This window comes from Rattus norvegicus, chromosome 15, assembly GCF_021556685.1.
Source record: "Rattus norvegicus strain SHRSP/BbbUtx chromosome 15, alternate assembly SHRSP_T2T, whole genome shotgun sequence".
NCBI lineage: Eukaryota > Metazoa > Chordata > Mammalia > Rodentia > Muridae > Rattus > Rattus norvegicus.
In genome coordinates, this window is record NC_141548.1 from 59,142,631 (window position 1) to 59,164,031 (window position 21,401).

Genomic DNA, 21,401 nt, shown 5'->3' on the forward strand with positions numbered 1-21,401 from the left:
AAGGCTTGTGAGACTAGTAGGCTGGTCACATGGGTCACAAAGAAGACGTGGCTGCCTGGCAAACAACTTGGACTCTTGTTTGTATGAACGAAGAACACCCAGATGCTACAGTGTTTCTCTTTTTCCCCAAGGTGGGCAAACAAGAGACTTGGGGTTGATTGGCAAGTGCCACCTAGAGTAGAGTTGCCCTACAAGGACAGTCTCCCCAAAACCTGTGCTGGTGGAGATCAGCAGGAACCAGTCACCTGGCCCACTGCTTTGCGTCTTTCAACTAGATTGAAAGGTAGCAGAGAACAGAACAAGCTCCTAAGAAAGGCTGCCTTCAATACCTGTCTAATGGTATCAGAAGGGAGATGGTCTGGTGCCTTTGATTCCTTAGGGAACTGTCATGACGATAACCACTGTTTTCCCTTTGTTCCAGCACAGGCACATACACCCTGATAGCACCGAACGAGACCCGGAGGCAGAAGATACAGAGAAGTATGCACAAGCTTCACCCGACACTCAGAATGCTTCTCCTCTTTATAATGGGTTTTTTAAAAGTATTTTCATTTCCTTATTTATAGAGACTCATGGGATCTTACTGAGGTCTTTTTAAAAAACTTTTAAAATTACGCTCATAAAAATTATTCTATTGCTAGCACTTCTAAATTTGTTTCTTTACGTTCGAAACAGAGCTCGTGGTATGAGTTGACTGTTAAGTTTTGGATTTGTCTTGGGTTTAAACAACTTCACACCTGTTGTTATTGTTTGGATCTTGTCCCTCATATGCCAAGTAAGTTGGCGGTGATATTTTAATGGTGCTGTGAATAGCTCTGAAACAGACTAGCTACCTACCAGAAAGATTATGAGGGAATTTGTACCTTTTAAGAGTGTGTTCCATCCCTCTTTAATGGACTTATTTTGGCCTCTGTATTCTTATCCTTCCGATTATGTCAATCTACCCTCTACCGTCTTACCTTATACAATCTGTATAAGCACTTTTCTTCTAGATCCTTACCCGGAGGGCGGAGAGCACACCTTAAACTTTAGCCATACTCCCTGTACTTAGGGCATGAGTAGCAGGTTTAATTGAGCAATAACAAATGCTTCTTTCTGACAGTGTAGCATAATTTTTAGTTGCAAGGGGAGATAACGTTCACACGGGTCACCAGGACCTTGTGTAACTGTCCACGTCGGCCATGTTTCCAACTCTGGGATTCTGGGCTCTCTCTTCTTAGGTTATTGGTAGGGAATTCAGTGGCTCATGAGGCCATCATGGCATAGCCAGGAAAGTAGTTGTCCAAAGGGACCACACTGGACAAGCAGCAACCTGGGTGTTCCAGTGACTCAGTCTAGCAAGTGACAGTGGTCTTCAGTGACTGTGGGAACTGCAGACATTTACCCAACAGAACCCCAAGGTTCCAGCCTCTTGCAGGCTTCAAGTTCAAATGTCTAACAGGGACTAAACTGGGAGATTAGGTTATGTTCCAGAGCAACAGAACTAAGTCTCCCAGGCGCCCCCTGCTGTCTCAAGCACTGAATATTTGGGAATGAAGAACACCAAGACCCAGGGCAGAGCCTCCCTCCTCAGAGCTTCAGCCAGCTTGAGTAACATTAAAAGTAAAACAAATCTAGCCATTAGAATTCTTTGAAGATGTATGTTTGCCCAGATCTTATTGACATATGAATATTCTAGTTTTTGTACACATTTGCTATAGAAAAGCTTTCGAAATAATTCATGAGATTTTAAGAATGTCCCTGTTGGCAGGGGGAGGGAGGAGTATATTTTTTTTTGTGTGTGTTAGTAGGAATTTAGCTGTTGTTTAAATTTGTACCTTCTGTGAGGACACTTAAGAGCTGTGAGGGGTGGGTTCCACATTACTGGGGGAGGTGGGAGGGCTGGGAGGTATCAGCTTTTCATGGTCATTGTTTCCCCAGTCTTGTTCTGGAAAACTCATTAAGTGCTGTCTGCTGGGTGTTTTAAGGTGTGGAATGACCAGGTTTCTTTTCAAATGCTAACAATCGATGACTTGCTATTTCTCACCTGGCTAGTTGCTGAGCAAGAACTGGCGGACTTGGAGAGGTGGAAGCAACAGAACAAGGCAAAACCAGTCCACTTGGTTCCGCAAAGGCTGGGTGAGTAGCAAACGGAAAGCCAGAGTGGGTAGGCAGGGACCTTGGCAGATCCTGCCAAGACCGGCTGGGTCTGCCTTCCTTCACACAGGAAGGCTTGGTTTATGGTAGTTCTGCTGGAGATGGAATTCATCTGACAGGAAACATTCAAATGTGCAGGTAGATTGCTGTCTCTGGCTTCATGTAAGGAGCAAATGCATCTGCACAGTTGCGTGGGAATAGAGTGATGGCTTAATTGGCAAATAATTTAGAGCCTCTTAGATGATCAGCTCTGAAGAGAGCTTACCTGGGGCGCTGCATATGCCCAGTCACAGCACTAGTCAGGATGCAAGGGAAAAGCCATCACAGCACATCCATCCTGGCAGTTAGATGCTAATGTGATGAAACTGAAGGGTGAGTCGATTCAGAACGCAGAATGAGAGCGAGCTGGGGACCCAGGTGTGAGTATAAAGATGATGCCTCTTGGGTTTTCATGCTAGGGCTGGGGGGGGGGGTTACATTTGAGTTGGCAGAGCAGACACTCCCATGGTGATGGGCTGTTTAGGTCTCCTGTGTGGGGTTTCAGGCCTTTAGAGGGGCCCCAGCCCCCAATGGGAGTCATTTACTCTGCCTTGCCTTCTCTTCACAGCCAGCCGCAGCTTAGTGCATAGAGGCGTGGCACAGTTCCAGGTACTACAAAGATACCTTGAGGTAGAAGCCACCTACTGCCACAAAAGCCTTAGAGATATAAGGAGGGGGGTGAATGTGGAAATCTCTTAATGAATGAAAGATATAGAACTATAAACGTAACTCCACACATTTCACCTTTAGCCGAGTGAACCAGACTTGAGGATAACAATCCAAACCTGTCCTCCTTAACAGGTCCTCTCAAGTGCTCTCCCATGCTCTTGAGGTGGAGTAAGAAATTGCAGGATTATGTTTTCCTCCTTTGTTATTTGAGACAGTTTCATTCCAGTAATTAGCGCTCAGTCCTAGGTACAGGCCAGACTCCAGGATGACTTTAGATCTGTATTCTTTTATGACATCCTCGTTAGAACTGCAGACAACAGTTCTCTTCCAACTCAGGAAGACAGGCCGTCCATGAGGCAGCCACTTCCTTTTCAGGGATGAGGTCTTGCTGTCCTTAACCCAGCTCTATGACAGCCTCAAGCACGGGTCCTGAGGACCCATCGGCCACAGACTGGTGCGCCTTTAGGCTCAGATATCCTCAGGTTCTCCTGTGCTCCTAGGAATGTGTGTTGAGGGTGATTTTCACTGAAGTTTTCTATCATTCCAGTGAGAAGTCTTTCTTTCCCAAACACAATCATGTTGCTGTAAAATCATAAAAAAACAAACAAAAAAACAAAAAAACAAAAAACAAAACAAACAAACAACAACAAAAAAAACCCCACTGTCTTTTATCTCCCACTAGGTCTGACACCTCGGTGCCCCAAGATATCTGGTAGACATCTTCTTCTCAGTCAGCAAAGCCTCTCACTCACTCTGCTCCATCCCATATCACACTGGCTTCTCTCTGAGCCTGGCAGCAATCTCTGTACCCATCTAATTCCCAAGGCAGGCTTCACCATGCCAGAAACACACATCCCTACTTCGTGGTGGCCCAGTGTCTCTAGCAGCCATACACTCTCTTAAATTTAAATCACTACATGAAAGAATACACAACACAATAACCTCCAATCCAATTGATAAGATAGAATTGCCCACCTAAATATACAAAGCCCTGTACACATCCGTCCCTTAAGAATGTTCATAACAACCTGTAATACACAGAGTGGAATCTTAACATCAGCCTTCACGTTCTCTCTGTGGCTTCCTCCTCTTCATTTCAGTCTCCTCCTCTTCCTTCAAACTTTTCTCCCGCCCACCCTTCCTTCTCATCCAATGACAGGCCTCATTCTGTCTTGTACCTGCCCTCACCTGTATGACAGCCTACACAATCACAGAGGAGTTGGAACTTAGAAAGACAATCCTGCGTCAGCATTCAGCCTCCCTCACGAAACCTTTTTGATAAGCTGGCGAGAGTTTCCAAAGCAGACTCTGCAAACCTGTTTTTCAGTTTTTCCTCTGGATCTTTCTATGTGGGCCAGATGCCATTTTACTTTGGAATCTGGAGAAGCTGGTACCTATTGATTTGTAGCCTTCTCAGAAAAAACAAGCAACAGTTCAGATTTTTTCCTGTCTGTTACATGAAGTATTTAGAAATAGCTAGGCATGTGTCTTTGTTGGGGAACAGGTGGTCTGAAAAAGCAATTATAAAATGTAATAGATCTTAAAGTGAGTTTTGAAAAATTAAAAAAAATCATTTGGCTTCCTTCACTTTTAAACTATTAATTCCTCACCTGTGTCTCTATCACTTAAAACTTTGGAATGAGTGAGAGTAGCTGTAATTCTTCCTGCTTCTTTCCCATCATCCCTGACAGTAACAGAAGGGTACAAACCAAACTGGCCTTGTGTCCGTCAGAAGAAAACCACCTTTAGTGTCTTTATCAAATCAATTATAAACATCTCAGTACATATAAATTGTTTTCATGTAACTTCCATGACAGTGATTCTGAAGGAGAGCTGCCATTTTTAGTAACTAAAGCACCAGAGAATTATCACAAAGAAGTCTTTCTTTTTAAAGGGAAAGTGTACTTATTTTTTGTGTACCGGTGTTTTGTCTGCATGTGTGATTTGCACCACCATGTGCATGCTGTGCCGGTGGAGGTCAGAAGAGAGTGTCAGATCTCCTGGAACTGGAGTTACAGATAGTTGTTAGCTGTGATGTAGGGTGCTCGGAACAGAACCCACATCCTCTGCAGGGACAGCCATTCCTCCGGCCCATGAAAGGAGTCCTTCAAATGTAATTACCAAGCTCGTCTAAACACTGAGAAATCTCTAAGTGGCTGCCCTTGGGCTGGTTTTCGGGCTGTGAAGCTTTCTGGCCCCAGATAATTTTAAGAATTGGAGCAAATAAATCATTGTAAGTCCTTGTTTTTATCTTGAATACCATTTCCCAAAAGACAGTGAATGGCCTGGATTAACAGTTACTATTATATTTTCATTATACTCTAAAAGACTGGAACAAAAGCTTTCAGAGTACTTAGCCATGAAGGGAGTACCTATTGCCCCTCTCCCATGGCTTAGGGGTCACGGCAGAAGAGGATGTTGAAAGGGTATTGGAAGTGAAGGCTCTGGATATCTACAGGGAAACATTATTACTGGACACAGGAGGAGGCTGCACAAATAACTCAAACTGGTCAGGACAGCATGCACAAAAACTTGTGTGAGCTCAAGTCAAATCTCAGCATGGAGCTGGGAGATGGGAACACAATTCTACCCCAACCATTACTTGCTGGGGATGGAGAGGGAGGGAGGGAGAGAGAAGGAGGGAGAAGGGGAGAGAGAGAGAGAGAGAGAGAGAGAGAGAGAGAGAGAGAGAGAGAGTGAGTTAGTTTTCTCTAAGCATGCAGTCATTGGTAAGTTGACTGTTCTGCAAGGGGAGACCACACAAACAAGAACATTTGGGCAGCACAATGGGTCTTGAAGGAATTAAAAACTAGGATGCACAGTTGGGCGGGTAGGGAAGAGGGGTGGTCTGAGAAGAATTGGGGGGAGGGGAGATGAATATACTCAAAACACACTGTACAAAATGCTCAAAGAACTAATAGAAATATTGGGGGAAAGGAGTGGGTAATAAACAGCACATACATCTGTAGTGCCAAGAATCCTGAGGGTTCTTATGCAGGAGGAACCTTCTAGAATTCTTAGCAAAGGCAGAATTGCTTATGTCTAGTGTGGGCCTTCAGGCATGGTTTCAGGCGAGGGTAAGACTTTAATATTTACGGTGGAAAACCCCAGTGTTTTCTTCCTTAAAGAATAAAGTCTCATCTTCCCACTCATCAGTTAGCTTTTAAAGTGACTGCCGCTCTTAGAGAGTGTTTGAAGATGACTGGTTGTCCTCTGATGTCCAGGGGTAGGGGAAACGTCAAGTCATGCTGCTGGCTTTTCTTGCATTAACTAGGACTCAACAGCTGGCCTTGCAGCTTAATGCTCCTGCTTTACCTTCATGGCTTATTTATTTATTATTTATTTTCATTAGGTGGAAGCCAGTCTGAGGCTGAAGTCAGGCAGAAACAACAGCTCCAACAGATGCGATCTAAATACCAGCAAAAGGTCAGAATCCATTTCTTCTAGTCTAATTTCGTCAACAAGTTTCAGCACCAACATTTCTGAGGAACCATGAAATAACACTGTGGCTCAAAATATAAAACCTTCAAATCAATTGCAAAATGTAGTTCTCAAAATAAAAAATTGCCAGGTACTGAGAAGAGGAGAATATCTAGAATTCTTACCCAAGCCACGTGTGCTATGAGTGACCTTTGATTAAAGGCAGCCCTTGAAATTAATTACATTATTAATTATTGTTTAAGATTACTATATTTTCATTCCCAGAATATGGTTTTGTTTATTCCAAGCTCTTGACATAAATAGCAGTACGAAAATAATTTATTTAAGATAACCAGTGATTTTTACAATAAATACTATGAGTTTTATAGTAAGGAATAATTGTTTACTTTTTTGTCCCATGTACATGGATAAATACACACACACACACACACACACACACACACACTCACACATACACACACACACTCACACATGCACACATATACACACACACACACTCACACATGCACACATATACACATATATACATACACACATACACATAGACACATACAAACACACACATACACACATATACACATACACACATATACACACATACACATACACACATGCACACACATGCACACATGCACACAATGCACACATACACATGCACGTACACACATACATACACATACATACATACACACACATGCACACATACACACACATAGTCACATACACATACACACACATAGTCACATACACATACACACACATAGTCACATACACATACACACATACACACATGCATACACACATACATACACACATGCACACATACACACATACATAGACACACATACACACATACATGCACATACATACACACATACACATACACACATACTCACATACACACACATTCACACATAGACACACATACACACATACATATACACACATACTCACATACACATAGACACACATACACACATACATGCACATACATACACACATACACACATACTCACATACACACACACATACACACATAGACACACATACACACATACATATACACACATACTCACATACACATAGACACACATACACACATACACACACACATATATACACACATATACACACACACACAAAGAGAAAGAGAGAGAGAAGGAGAGAGAGAGAGCAAGATAAGTAGGTAGGTAGACAGATAGATAATAGGTATATTTGCAGAAAGATAGAAAGATAGATAGATAGATAGATAGATAGATAGATAGATAGATAGGTAGGTAGATACCTATGAAGAAGCATACCTATGAGATTTCTCAGACAGGAGATGCAGCCCGGCCATTTTCTGAGATCTAAGTGGCTTAAAGTAACAACCTATAATCATGGCGAGGTATAATACAAACAATACTGTAATTTGCCTTTCATCATAATTTTGTGTTCCAGAAGTTCAGACTGAAAAATGGTAACTGGTGTTCTTTTTTTTTTTTTTTGGTCCTCTGTAATCTCAATACAATTCAGCTAAAGAGAGATGAAGCTATTCGAATCAGGAAGGATGCTGAGGAAGCTGAGCTCCAAAGAATGAAGGCAATCCAGAGGGAGAAGGTGAGTGGGTGGCAGGGAGGTTGGTTGATACTGAGGGCTAGCCCTCAGGTTCTCCAGACACAGGCTGAGCTCTACTCATTTAACCCCCTCTGTAATCTGAGAAGGTGGCGGGTTACCTACTTGTGCAAATGATGAAATGACAGACAGAGGAAAGATAAGATGCCTGACGACCCACAGACATAATTAGAATAACTGGGTTTCATTTTCCAACACACTAGTCTCAGAGCTGGGCGGCTGCGTCACCACACCCACCACCTCACCTCTAAGTAGTGTGGTTGGCCTAAAGGGAAAGCAACAAGCAACACTATCAATCAGTCAGCAGCCATGGTCACATTTGTATCCAAACGGAGTCTTCCAGGGAGAGTGCGTTGAAGGTAAACACAGCCTTCTTGCCACTGAGAGAAAGAGCATTGTGCATTGGCCTTTTAGCTTCAGTGATGTCAGACTTTTTCAACCTGACCAACGGCCATACTTTTAGGCCAAGTTTTTAGTAGCATCCAGAACTTGGGGAAAATCTCTTAAAATGTTCATTTGCTAGAAACCAAGAAACAATATGTCAATGGTTTAGCCCCTCAGTCCCCCTTCATCAAAGACCTAACAGGGAGTGAGGCTCAGTGTTGGAGGTTTGAGATCAGGGAATTGACACATGGTTCTGAGTAACATGTGGGACACCTATTGCCACTGCTTCTTAGAAACAAAACTCCTGTCCCATGGCCTGCTTTTTCTTTCTTTCTCTCTTTTTCCCTATCTCCCTCTCCTATCTCTCTCCCTTTTCCTCCCACATCTCTCATTTTCTTTCTCCCTTTCTATTTTCTTTTCTCCTCTTTCTCCTTTTCTCCTCTTGTTTATTTTAAAGATTAAGTATTGTTTAAAATTCAAACCTCATTTTAAGCAATGGATCTGTCTGTCTGTCTGTCTACCTACCTACCTACCTACCTACCTACCTACCTACCTACCTACCTACCTACCTACCTATTATCTATTTGAAGCCAGAGTCTCACTTTGCAGCCTTGCCTAGCCTAGAACACACAGAAATTAGCTGCCTCTGCCTCTTGAGTGCTAGAATTAAAGGCATGAGCTGCCACACCTAGCCACAATAGATGTGTTAGCAGTTTGAGTTAAGGAAGCTGGAATCTGATGGCTTCTGGGACACTGAGAGGGAATTCGGTTCAGGTTTGCTCCTCCCTGATGGAATTCTCTACTCTCTTGGAAAGTATCTGCCATTGTTGTCTGACCTTGGGCAGGCTCCCGACTTTCTCAGAGCTCTTCCTGTAAAATCAAGTTCCTGCAAGTTCTGCCTCCCAACTCCAAGAGCAACTTGTTGCCATAGTGGTACAGGTGGCATCCAGCTTGAATTTGCGCATACAAACTGTAATAAAATGCTGGAAGAATATAAAAAAAAAACCCACAGGTAATTTATTTACAATTTTTGATCCAGCAATCCACCAGTTGGCTATTACTGAAGAGTTTCAGTGAAACCACCTTTCCTCCATCTCTTTCTCTTATACACCTCTCTTCTCTATGGTTCAGTTCTTCCTCTCTTTCTCTTCCCGTCTCCTACCTGAAAAGCCGGAGCTTTGGTCTGAGATCGTAGCAGGAAGAACACATCTCCTGTAGTCTACCTGACTGTCCGGTGGAGCCAAGGAAAACGCCACCAGAAGCTGGATTCAAGGCTAAGAGAAGCTGGAGAATTCTGGTTGTTAGCGACTCTTACCTAAGTCATGTTTGGTGTCATTTAGTCCCTGTAACTGGCTGGCTTGTGGTTGTCTACAGTTCCTTTCTTCATGCTCAGCAACACACTTTCTTGATGGGCAGGTGAAAGGCTGTTCTTTACCACTCAGGCGAAAGCGATGATTCCTCCTTCCAGGTCACACCACAGCTATAGAGTCATAGCAATCTTTAGACACTGAAACATTGATTGGATTAGCTTTCCTAAATTGATAACAATGATATAAATTTGCACGTGATGGAGAAGGATCTGCTCACTAGCCTTTCAAAGCAATAAGCCGACTTGTCGTTCCCTGGGACTTGCTGATGTGCAGGTCAAGAGAGCCTACCTTGGACCTACTGCAAACCGTATCCTGCCAAGCTCTTTAAGCTGATTCCCATGTCCGTGAAAAATTGTGGCGCATTAATTAAGTGGGACTTGGTTTATCTGGCTGACTGGCCCTCACTCCTACCAGGCCCAGACCTTTCTGTTGCATATGAATCTGTGGCTATGAATCATGGCTATGTGTGCCCGTTTAGTAGCTTGTGTCAGACAGAAAGAGTGGATATTAGCTATCTAGTAGTGACATATTCTACATTGCCAGTGTGATAATGGCGGGGAGAAGTGATAATGACTGTGCTTATGGAGCACTTAGTCTTTAAAATGCACAGCAAACACATGCACGGACACCAGCTCTGCCCTCCTCCCCCAGCACATGGATACTGCCCCCAGGAAGTCTGAGCCAATGCAGAGCCAAGCAACTCGTGCCACCCAGGACTCTGGCAAATCCCTGAGGTACCCTCAAGGTATCTTTCTTATTAATACACTGGTGGACTGATGTATGCATTAAATAAGAGCCCTCCCAGGCCAGTAGCTTCCTCAAAATCCCAACAGTGACCGCCGCTTACCACGGTGACCAAGCATTCCACAGATCAGTCTTCAAAGACTGATATATATAAACTACAGTAATACGCTCTCATAGGTCACCACAACCATCTTGTCAGATGAACGGGATGTTCTGTGAATGAATATCTGTTATATTCTGCTCATAATTATATTGATGAAATAATCATTTGATTTTCCATACTTCTGCAGTAGTCACAAACCTGAAAGATGAAAGCCTTCTGCCTCCATGTCCAGGAGCTTCCCCACCCCCTGAGTTCCCCTTACTCTGCTATCTGTTTATTTCTGAGCTAGTTTCCAACACGATGTCCTCGCCACACACTTCCGTATTAATTTTCCCAATCTCCCTCTATCATTATAACTTTGGAAAGTGTCAAAAACAGCTAGAGAGATTCGAGTGGCATCTAAAGCCTTTATTTGTTTAAGTCGTGGCTACCAAAGTTGCTTGCAGCAAGTGAAGCCATTGTGGGTTTTTTTTTTTTTTTTTTTTTGTAGACCCCGAGAAACATGGCTCATTTGAATGCTGCTCAGTGTTGTAGGAACAAAGCAGCAGAACATAAATTATGCATATTAGAAGTAAATGCATTCATGTACATATTTTTAGGGCATGGTACCTATTGCCTCCTAGTTTTGAAAGGCAAGTAGTGAGTAGCAAGGACTAATGGCTTTAAGGCCAAAACTCAACATTCATGAAATTATTTAAGCATTATATGAACCGGAAAATATTTTCAAAATCTGTAAACTCTCAAGACACATCAGGTTTCCAGGAAATATGTTTCTTGCACACTTCAGCACTGCTCTGAGGTGGCATTGATACAGGTATTAAGTCTTTGGATGTTGCACTGGGCAGTCATTAATTAATACCATGATGTATTGGAATGAGAATGGTATCTCTGGGCCACAGGCATTTAGAGCATAGACTGTTAGTTACCCTGGGATCCATTTGCCTTAACTAGGAAATGGGTACAATAAGAAGGGTAGTAGAACTAACAGATAAATGTGCAGAGTCCTGAGCATGGTGGCTTGCTCTTAGCTTATCCTGACACAGGGTTTTACTCCACTGCCCTAACTGACCTGGAATTCACTACATAGACCACGCTGCCTCTGCCTTCCAAGTCCTAGGATGAGAGACCTGCACCGCCATACCCAGTCCCGGCACTCCCGGCTTTTAGGAAAGGTGCCCTACCCTAATTCTAAGAATAAAGAAACTCTCTAATATTCTCCCATTTGATTTTAGTCTATTAGCTTCTTTAGAGGCTCTTGTTATTTACCACAAATTCAAAAGGTTTGGTGATTTCACTTCTGTTAAACTCACACCCGTGAGGTTGCTGGTGAGAAGACGCACTCCGGGGCACTTAACTTCCAGGCTTCCCATTTGGCTGAAATGTGAGCATTGACCAGTGTCCTGGACTTTCCTTTGTACTCTGGGCCCCAGTCACCAAGATCTTGCCTTACTTTCTTCTCTTTTCTTTCATTTTCACAATAGAACTTCTCCTACTTTTTCATAGAAGCAATGGCCATTAGGCTGTGAATATCTTTATTTTTGTTACCTTCTCTCTGTTACTTTTCTGTCTTCTTTGCCTCCTTCTCCTCTTTCTCCCCTCCTCTCCTCTCCTCCTGCCCTGCCTTGCCATGCCCTTTCCTCTCCCCTCTCCCCTCTCCTCCTCTCCCTCTCCTCTCCTCTCCTCCTCTCCTCTCCTCCTCTCCCTCTCCTCTCCCTTTCCTCTCCTCTCCTCTCTCCTCCTCTCCTCCTCTCCTCTCCTCTCCCCTCCTCTTCTCTCCTCTCCTCCTCTCCTCTCCTCTCCTCCCCTCCCCTCCTCTCCTCTCCTCCCCTCCCCTCCTCTCCTCCTCTCCTCTCCTCCTCTCCTCTCCTTCTCCTCTCCTCTCCTCTCCTCCTCTCCCCTCCCCTCCTCTCCTCCTCTCCTCTCCTTCTCCTCTCCTCTCCTCTCCTCCTCTCCTCTCCTCTCTTCTCCCTCTCCTCTCCCCTCCCCTCCTCTCCCCTCCCCTCCTCTCCTCTTCTCTCCTCTACTCCTCTCCCTCTCTTCTCCTCTCCTCTCCTCTCCCTCTCCCCTCCCCTCCTCTCCTCTCCTCTCCCTTTCCTCTCCTCCTCCTCTTCCTCCTCCTCCTCCTCTTCCTCCTCCTCCTCCTCCTCCTCCTCCTTCTTCTTCTTCTTCTTCTTCTTCTTCTTCTTCTTCTTCTTCTTCTCTCTCTCTCTCTCTCTCTCTCTCTCTCTCTCTCTCTCTCTCTCCCCCTTTTGCCCTTTTGTTCTTGGGAAGAGGCTTACTACATAACACAGGCTAGCTTTGAACTGTTGATTTTCTCTTGGTTGCTCAGCTATGGGCATACATTACCATGCCTGTGTATTTGCTACATCTATCTCCAAGCCTGTCTTAAGAGGGATGGAAAGTGTCTCCTTGCTGGTATGCTGGACTCTCCCATCTACATTCACTATCTTCTGCTCTCTCTAACCCCTCAGAAATCCTGTTCTTTCATTGGTTAAGCCTCCCCCCTCCCCCATCTCCTTGCATTTTTGTCTCCTTTGCTCATCACAGACTTTTACCTAATATTCTTATCCTAACACCTCACATTGCTGTACTCTCGTCTACTTTCGACTCTTCTATCCCAAGATTCACAGTCTTTCTCCTTAGTCTTTGATTTGAAATATGAGTTCATGGACTGAGTTTAATAATCACTTGAACAAGATAGTGTTTTTGCTTTAAAAAGCATGAATGCTGTGCCCTTCAGACCTAGAGAATGAAGAACTCTAGATCCTTTCTTGCTTCTTTGTACACTAAGCTTGGTTTCTTTCTCTAGTACTTTTCTGGTATAGATGTAGCCAAGATGGACAATGTTGTTCTCAACAGAAAAAATATATAATGTAATAATTCCTAGCTTATTAATCATTAAAAATGCCACGCATGTTGATGACTTCATGAGACCTGGAATGTTGAAGTCTCCCTTATAATTAATTTTGAGGGAAAAAGACAAAGTCACTTTTTCTCTCCAAACTTTAAGAGACTTTCAAAGGAGTTTTCTTTTCCAATGTGAAAGAATATGGTCAATTATTCAAATTACAAAAGTGTTAGATCATACAGTATTTTTAAGTTGCATTAAGTGTGCACACAGAGAGCAGGTCCTTATACCCCAGTGAGCAAGGTGTCTTAGAGTCTGTGGTAGATTCCATATTAGAGAAGCATGCTGCCTACCTTGATCCTTAAATGTTTTTAAAATTTTAAATAGTTTAATAAATTCTTCTAAGGAGAGCATGGTGGCATGTGCTTGGGAAGTAAAAGGAGGAAGATCAGGAAATTTGAAGCCAACTTGGGCACATGGGACAAAAGAATGATAACAGTGTTGTTTTTCCATGGTTGGGTTTTAAACTAGCCAGCACCTCCTTGTTAACCGCACAGTCTTGTGCTAGTGTAAACCACAGCTTGTCTAAGTTATGGACTTAACAACATTCCTGATAAACACTCAGGAGCACACCTCTAAGTCTTACACACTTCAGAAAAGGTGATACCAGGTATCCCTCGGAGGTCAAGTCCGAACCCCAGCCTCTCCGAAGCAAGGGTGTTAGGAGTGCAAGTGAGCCGGAAGCAGAAGGGTCAGCTATGGGTCTAAATGGCCAAGAGAAAGGCAGCGTCAAAAGATGCTGACGAATGAGGTTGGACTGGAACACCTGACTTCTGGGCTATTTTTAAGTCTACCAATGTGTGGACGAGCCCTCCTGAGTCAACTCTTACTCGCCCACATTACCATTTAGTTTCTATCTGCTTTCATGCATTTGCTGATACCCACGGTTGTTGCAAGTGGAGTGTGGGGCTCAGGATTCTACAGTGAGTGAAATAAAAAGCTGAAACCTCAAAGCAGCAACAAACTAAATCGAGTCAACAAATGGCAAAAATTTTCAAATGGCACCTTCCTAGATTCCTATGGGTCTCCTTCTGAAATTGTTATTATTTTCCTTGTGTATGTCTCTCCTTTGGCATATTTAACATTTCTCCATTTCTCTCTTGTCTATATTGTTTATAGGAGAGGCACTTCTATGTTCATATCATGAATATATACATTTTACTATATACTATATACAGTATAGGACATCCATATAATAGGGCATTGAATAAATATTGAGTGCATGGGATTTAGAGATATTATATCTCAGCCAGTAGTAGTATCCTTCCTGAGTTTCCTTCCACATTTGTATTTATGCAAATATGTTTGGCTGATCTGATGAAATCTAACAATTTGGGCTGATATAAAAATCCATTTTATCAATTGATTTAATCAATACGTTCTGTTTACGGTCTGCTTGCTTGCAGTCCTCAGCCATTTTGCTGCCTCCACCCCGGGAATGTGGAGAGATCCTCACAAGGCAGCAGGTCTGGGCTCACTATTGAGGACATTATCTAGATTACAACAGTTATTTGACGTTAAGTTCCCCTTCCATTTTCTTCCTAGAATCCTGTTTTATTAGCAGCCGAATTGCTCGCTGCATAATTGATTCCCTGGACTCTAGGGTACTTACAATAGGTTTTTTTTTCTATTGTTTTTTTTTTTTTCATGGAAGACATCTATTTTGCCCATCAAAATGTGAAAGCTTCCCATCTTGAATAACAGAGCCAGACTCATATCAGAGTTTAAAATGGATGCTTCCTATTTTTCTCTTTCACAGATCTTCCTTGAGTAAATCTGATTGTGTGTTTGTTTATTTAGGTCCGGCTGACGTCTGACTCCTTTTGAACTAAGCTAAAGTGTCACCTGCCTCCTTCCTCCTGTATTACAGGACTTGTTTCTATTCCTTATTGCGTTTTGTTTTTGTCTAAGAGTGTCATCTATTTTTCGTAGGCACATTTTAAAAAATGATACTAGTGTCAGAGCAAGCAAAAAGCAAGTGGTTTGGGTTGTTTAAATCAGGTTAAAATGTGCCAAAGCCATGGTGACAGTGATATCAAATATGAAGTCACGTCTCGGAAGGCTCTGTAGACAGCTAATTAAGAAAAGAACTCTTTCTACTCAAGTGGATGGCTTTTTGAGACATAACACTGCTCATTTCTCAACAGCTTTAAGTATCTAAGTCAGAAGGGAGTCGGGCTGGGTTATTGAAAATCTTTTCCTTAATATTTTGGTAGAATTGTCACACACACACACACACACACACACACACACACACACACTTGCACACACATTTTGTGTGAACTGTTTAACCATGCGTTTTGTTTTTTAATTTAACATGCTTGTTATCAATATTTATTATTTCCATTGGAACATTTCACAAACTTCACTTCCTTCAAAATAGATCTTGCTATCATTTGAGATGAAATAAAAAATGTGAAATTTTGATTCTGTTATTTAGTCAGTCAGGTTGTGAGAAGGGCGCTTCAGGAGGATCTTGGGGCCTTCTGTGTAATGAGAAACAGGATTACCATGGGATCTCTGGGCCACTAGAACATAGGGTTTGGGGGTTGGAACAACTTAAAAGTCACGATTCTACCTAAAGCTTCCAGAACAGATCACATTTTGGTACTTTCAATTTCAGAGTAATAAACTAGAAAAGAAAAAGCAACTTCAGGAAGACATCAGAAGAGCCACTCTTCGAGAGCACCATCAGTCGTGAGTTTATGACATCATTACTTTGTTCCTTTATAGGTTTATGGTTCAGATTTTGGGCTCTAGGGAATGGCAACTTTTTTTTTTTAACTTTTTTTCCCATCTTTATTAAATTGGGTATTTCTTATTTACATTTCAAATTTTATTATCTTTCCCAGTTTCCAGGTCAACGTCCCCCTAACCCCTGCCCCTCCCCCTTCTTTATGGGTGTTCCTCTCCCCATCCTCCCCCCATTACCACCCTTCCCCCAACAAACTCGTTCACTGGGGGTTCAGTCTTGGCAGGACCAAGGGCTTCCCCTTCCACTGGTGCTCTTACTAGGATATTCATTGCTACCTATGAGGTCAGAGTCCAGGGTCAGTCCATGTATAGTTTTTAGGTAGTGGCTTACTCTCTGAAAGCTCTGGTTGGTTGCCATTGTTGTTCTGGGGTCTTAAGCCCCTTCAAGCTCTTTCAGTGCTTTCTGTGATTCCTTCAACAGGGGTCCCGTTTATGAATTTATATTATATGAAAACGAATGGCAACTTTTAAAACATTGGCTGTTGGATGGTTGGCACTGTATTAATCATGTAATTGAGCTCTACCGTCTCTGGGAATCTGAGATCAGGACACTTAACACTCATCAAAGTATTTTCCAGTGGTCAACAGATGAGCAATCTTTTGACTAAATTTGAGGAATTCGCCCCTATAAATAAGTTGGATTCTAGGGTGCTGCTGATTGTGCTGGTCTCCAGGATACTGCTGTAAGGAGGATGGTGTTTGAAGTGAAATATCCAAGCAGCGTTTAAGTAGTATTTATCTAGTGGGCCAAGGTCTGTTTACCATCATGTTTTTCTAGTTGAGAATGGAGATATTATTTATTATTGTTTTTGACACTCTAAATCAATGATTATAAACCAAGGTATTTTTTTCTAGCATGATTCCTGAGTGATAAAACTTAACATGCTGATACTATACTTTGATAATACAGAAAAGTCTACTCTGTTATGCCGCACTTCAAAGTAGTGGTTCTCGGGGTTGGGGATTTAGCTCAGTGGTAGAGCGCTTGCCTAGCAAGCGCAAGGCCCTGGGTTCGGTCCTCAGCTCCGAAAAAAAGAAAAAGAAAAAAAACAAAAAAACAAAAAAACAAAACAAAACAAAACAAAACAAAAACAAAGTAGTAGTTCTCAACTTGTGGGCCATGACCCGTTGGTGAGGGTCGCATATCAGATATTACGTTACAATTCACAATAGTAGCCAAATTGCAGTTATGAAGTAACAATGAAGATAATTTTATGGTTGAGGGTCACCACAACATGAGAAACTGTCAAAAGGTCACAGTGTTGGGAAGGTTGAGAACCACCAGTTCAAAGGGAAACCCCTGTCCGAACCTAACCTTTGTTAGGTTATATGAGCCTTGATTACATTCAGAAGACAAAAACAAAATATTCTTTATTTTTACAAAGTAATTCTAAATGTCATTTAGAACCAAGCTACCTGGTTCCAAATCTCAGCGCCATTGCCCCGCTCTGGAACCCTTCTGAACTGTGTTGGTTCAGAATAAGGGCGATCACATCTGTCCAATGAACCAAAAGAAGGGGATTAAAGAAAAGTCCCAAAAGGCTTAAACATCCCTGGATCTTCTGGGGAGGTCGGGGAGCATTTGTCTGATATAAGGTGAATTCTGTCCCCACAAGAACCTCAACTAGACTCGTGCCTTCATACGTAGCATTCACTGAGTGCTTGTTGTTCCCTCGGCCCACGCTGGCCCCACATTCATCCCTCTAGCTCAGGTGTGGAGCTGCTCACCGGCTGCCATTTTAGAGGGTGCTTCCTCCCCAAGTCTAGCACCCTCTAGTGTTCTCAGAGCACTGGGCTCAGGCTGCCTCTATCAAGGCATGTTGAAACTCAGCAGCGGGAATAGAAAGGAAGTTCTCCACCCTGTGTATTGCTCCTTACCAGGTTAAGGTCAGGCAAGTTAAGATCAGGGCTGGGAAGCTGAAGGAGTCTTCCTTTGGCGGTATTGGGGCAGGGCAAGGTGAGGGAGGAGAGATTTTGGGAGTTTTCAAAGGTTGGAGGCTGGTCTACCCAGCCTCCTGTCTTTTCAAAGTAACCCGGATTCTTGAGTTTGTGTTTCACTAAATGCTAAAGATCAATCACCCTTATTCTGTAGAGAAGAAAAGAAGGCTGAGCTGTCAGCCACCTCACACGAGCCGCGGAGCTGAATTCAATTACATGCACATTTTACTCCTGCTCCTTCTCCTGCTTATCACGAAAGTCCCGGTTAGCCAGGAAAAAAAGGGACGTCGGCTAAAAAATGAGAAGTATCTCAAATTGATTTTTGAAGCCTATTGAGGAACACAAGATGTATAGATATATGTAAGGGTGTGTGTGTGAGTTTCTTTTAAGAGTATTGTGTTTTGAATTACTTTCGAAATTAAGGGACTAATAGCTGTTGAAACCAACATTATATAGCTGAAAATATTAGAGGAATTTCTTAGGAAAGATGGATCCTCTATTGAAAGGTCTTTATTGCACTTTCTTGGAACCAGTTTATAGTAGGTTTAAAAAAAAATCTAGCAAAGCTGTTAGAATTCTAACAGTACAAATCAACCAGATTTGGATCTCACCAAACCACAGGGACTGTCCACCTCCCACACCCAGATGAGATTCTCTTGAAGCTGTCAGGCAAAGGAACACAGAATAGAAACCAAATAAGCAGCTCTTTCAAAGGAGTCAATACCTTGCCAGTTTGAGCGCGCTGTGATGGTGTGGTGCAAACAGCAGACCAGGAACAACGTGGTTTGTTGTTGAAGAGGGCAGCCATGAATTTGAGTGGACTGTAAAATCCAGCTGCCGGAGAAATGGAGAAAAGGCGTGTGGTGGCCACCCTAGGTGCCCTCGTGCATCACCGTGTTCCTGACTCTGTTCATTTGCCTCTGATTATTTTGAGTGTTGTCAATTATTTAGCTAACAGGCAGAAAACTAGGCTTTTATTGACAACCAAAGGCACTCTCCTGAGTGTAATAATGAAGGCAGTTTATTGAATGCCTGTGAGGTTGCTTTCTAATTGTATGCATTAATCTGCCCATGCAAGCTGGCTGAAAACACACAAGCAGATTGCACATGCAGATGGAGCACACAGGATGGTTTTTATGAAAAGACCTCTACAATGCACTCCTGCAGCACCGTCTCTCCCTTAAAAATCGCACGGCTGTGACTATTTCGATTGGTGGCTGAGAGCAGACCAGATTAATGATGCATTAAGTTTGCCACTCTGGCTGGGGACAGACTCCAATCTCACAACTCTGAATTAGTTCTAGAATTCTCGAACCTGAAAGCAGAGGGTAGAAATGGGCCTTTAACCCTGACATAATACTTTTCACCATTACTTTTAGTCTTTATTTACTGCCTATAAAAATTCAAATGTGATTTTTGTGTGTGTGTTATGTGTGTGGGGGGGAGCACTACTGTATTAGCTGATGGCACAAAAGAATGCCTGGCTCAGAAGGACTAGTGAGTGAGCCTTTTCTTTTAATTTTAATTTTTAATAGATAACTTGTGATTTAGCTTTTTTAGAACATCGCATAACACAAATCTCAATATTTTAATTTTTTCTTTCTTTTTAAAAATATTTTTATTCATTTTTTTGAGAATTTCATATAATGTATTTTGGTCATATTCATTCTAACTCCTCTGCTTAAATTTTACCCAGTCTGCCTCCATTTCAGATCCCAACATTGTGTCCTTGTTTTTTTAATCTAATAATATACCGACTCCAGTTTTATTGACAATTCATTCTGGGTGTGTTGTCACTTTTATAATTATGTGGGTTTTTTTGATTTTTCTAATTGTGTGGGTTTTTTTTTTTTTTTTTTTTTTGTTTTTGGTGTCTGTTTTTTGTGACAGGGTCTCACTATATAGCCCTGGTTCTCCTGGAACTTGCTATGTAGATCAGGCTGGTCTTGGACTCACCCAAAACTGCCTGCCCTCTGCCTCCTTGAGTACTGGGATTAAAGGTGTGTGCAGCCATACCCAGCCATATTTGGGTTTTGAGTCTATCTATCAAGGATAGCAAGGGTAGGATAGGGCAAGGCAATTTGTATGCTGGTGTTAGGAAAAGGTAGCATTCTTTTAACATTTTTCTGGAAGCATACGAACAGGCTTTTAAATATTAAATAATATCTTTTAATATTTAAAACTTGTAATTCCTTTCTAGTGATTATTCTCTATAAATGATCATGCATTTATCTGAAAAGTACTAAATGCTCAGCCCTTTCAAATCAAAGTAATAAGAAGCTGCCATATAGCTGAGAAGTGGAATGTCAGCCTCTGCAGTGGACGCTGAGCCTTTAAAAAATCTTTAATCTCCGGGTTAAATTTACTAGAGATGCATTTTTTTTTCTCTTTTACAGATATACCTAGCCTTGGGTAGTTGAAATTCCCCAAAGTCATTGAGATAGTAAGTAATTTAGCCAAATTGAGGTCCCCAAGTTTGGGGAAATTTTGAGACATAGATAATTTGAGGGCACAGGGTGCTACAAGGGTTGGGAATACAGGGTAGGTGGGTTGATGGGACTACGTAGCTACTTGAGACAAGACTATTGGAGAGGGCGGGCAGTCCTTGCCAAACTTGATCAAATTTGCCTTCTAGTTATTTCTATTATGTGCTAAATTTGGTCTAGGGTGGGCAAAAAAAAAAAGGCTAGAAGAAATAAGTCTAGTGTTTTCTCCAGTCATCAAATAAGAGCAACACCCCACTCTCCAGTTTCAATCCTGTTAATCCTATAGTCGATCTCAGGATGGAGATGATACATGTTTGTGATCTATGTGAGGTGAGCTCTTCTCTCAGGAAGCAATTCCTGAAACAGTTTTACAAGACCAAGAGATTTAATTATTTAAAATTAATGTAGTAGTGTATGTGATGTGGTGTGTGTGTGTGTATGTGTGTGTGTGTGTGTGTGTGTGTGTGTGTGTGTGTGTGTGCGTCTGCACACATATACAGTATACATGTGGAGGTCACAGAACAACTTTCAACATCAGCTTTCTTTTACTCTGGGACTCTGAAAGCCAGCTCAAGTTGTCAAGGTTAGCCAATAAGCTATCTTGCTGGCCAAAAGATCTCAATTTTTAAAACTTTGGTTGGGGTGGGGGAGCAGCAAGGGAGAGACTGTGATCAGGATGTAAAGAGGATAAATGAATACATAAATTTGGTTGGAAAGCCTTTTGAAATCAAGCCAATCCCCGAGAAGGACTGGCCCATCCCTCCCCAGCTCTGCCCCATGACTGTAATAGCAGGAAAGTCCAGTCCGTCCTGTCC

The 21,401-nt window shown here is 42.4% G+C and overlaps 1 protein-coding gene across 2 annotated transcripts in view; it reads left to right on the forward strand.

The window, feature by feature from the left end:
• Epsti1 (epithelial stromal interaction 1) overlaps positions 1-21,401 on the forward strand; it is a 97,971-nt gene that overhangs the window by 20,773 nt on the left and 55,797 nt on the right. For both annotated transcript variants that reach the window (NM_001044257.1, XM_087586419.1), the window contains exons 2-6: positions 422-480; positions 2,035-2,118; positions 6,197-6,270; positions 7,801-7,884; positions 16,032-16,105. In NM_001044257.1, coding sequence (NP_001037722.1) covers positions 422-480; positions 2,035-2,118; positions 6,197-6,270; positions 7,801-7,884; positions 16,032-16,105 — 375 coding nt within the window. The remainder of the gene's footprint in view (positions 1-421; positions 481-2,034; positions 2,119-6,196; positions 6,271-7,800; positions 7,885-16,031; positions 16,106-21,401) is intronic.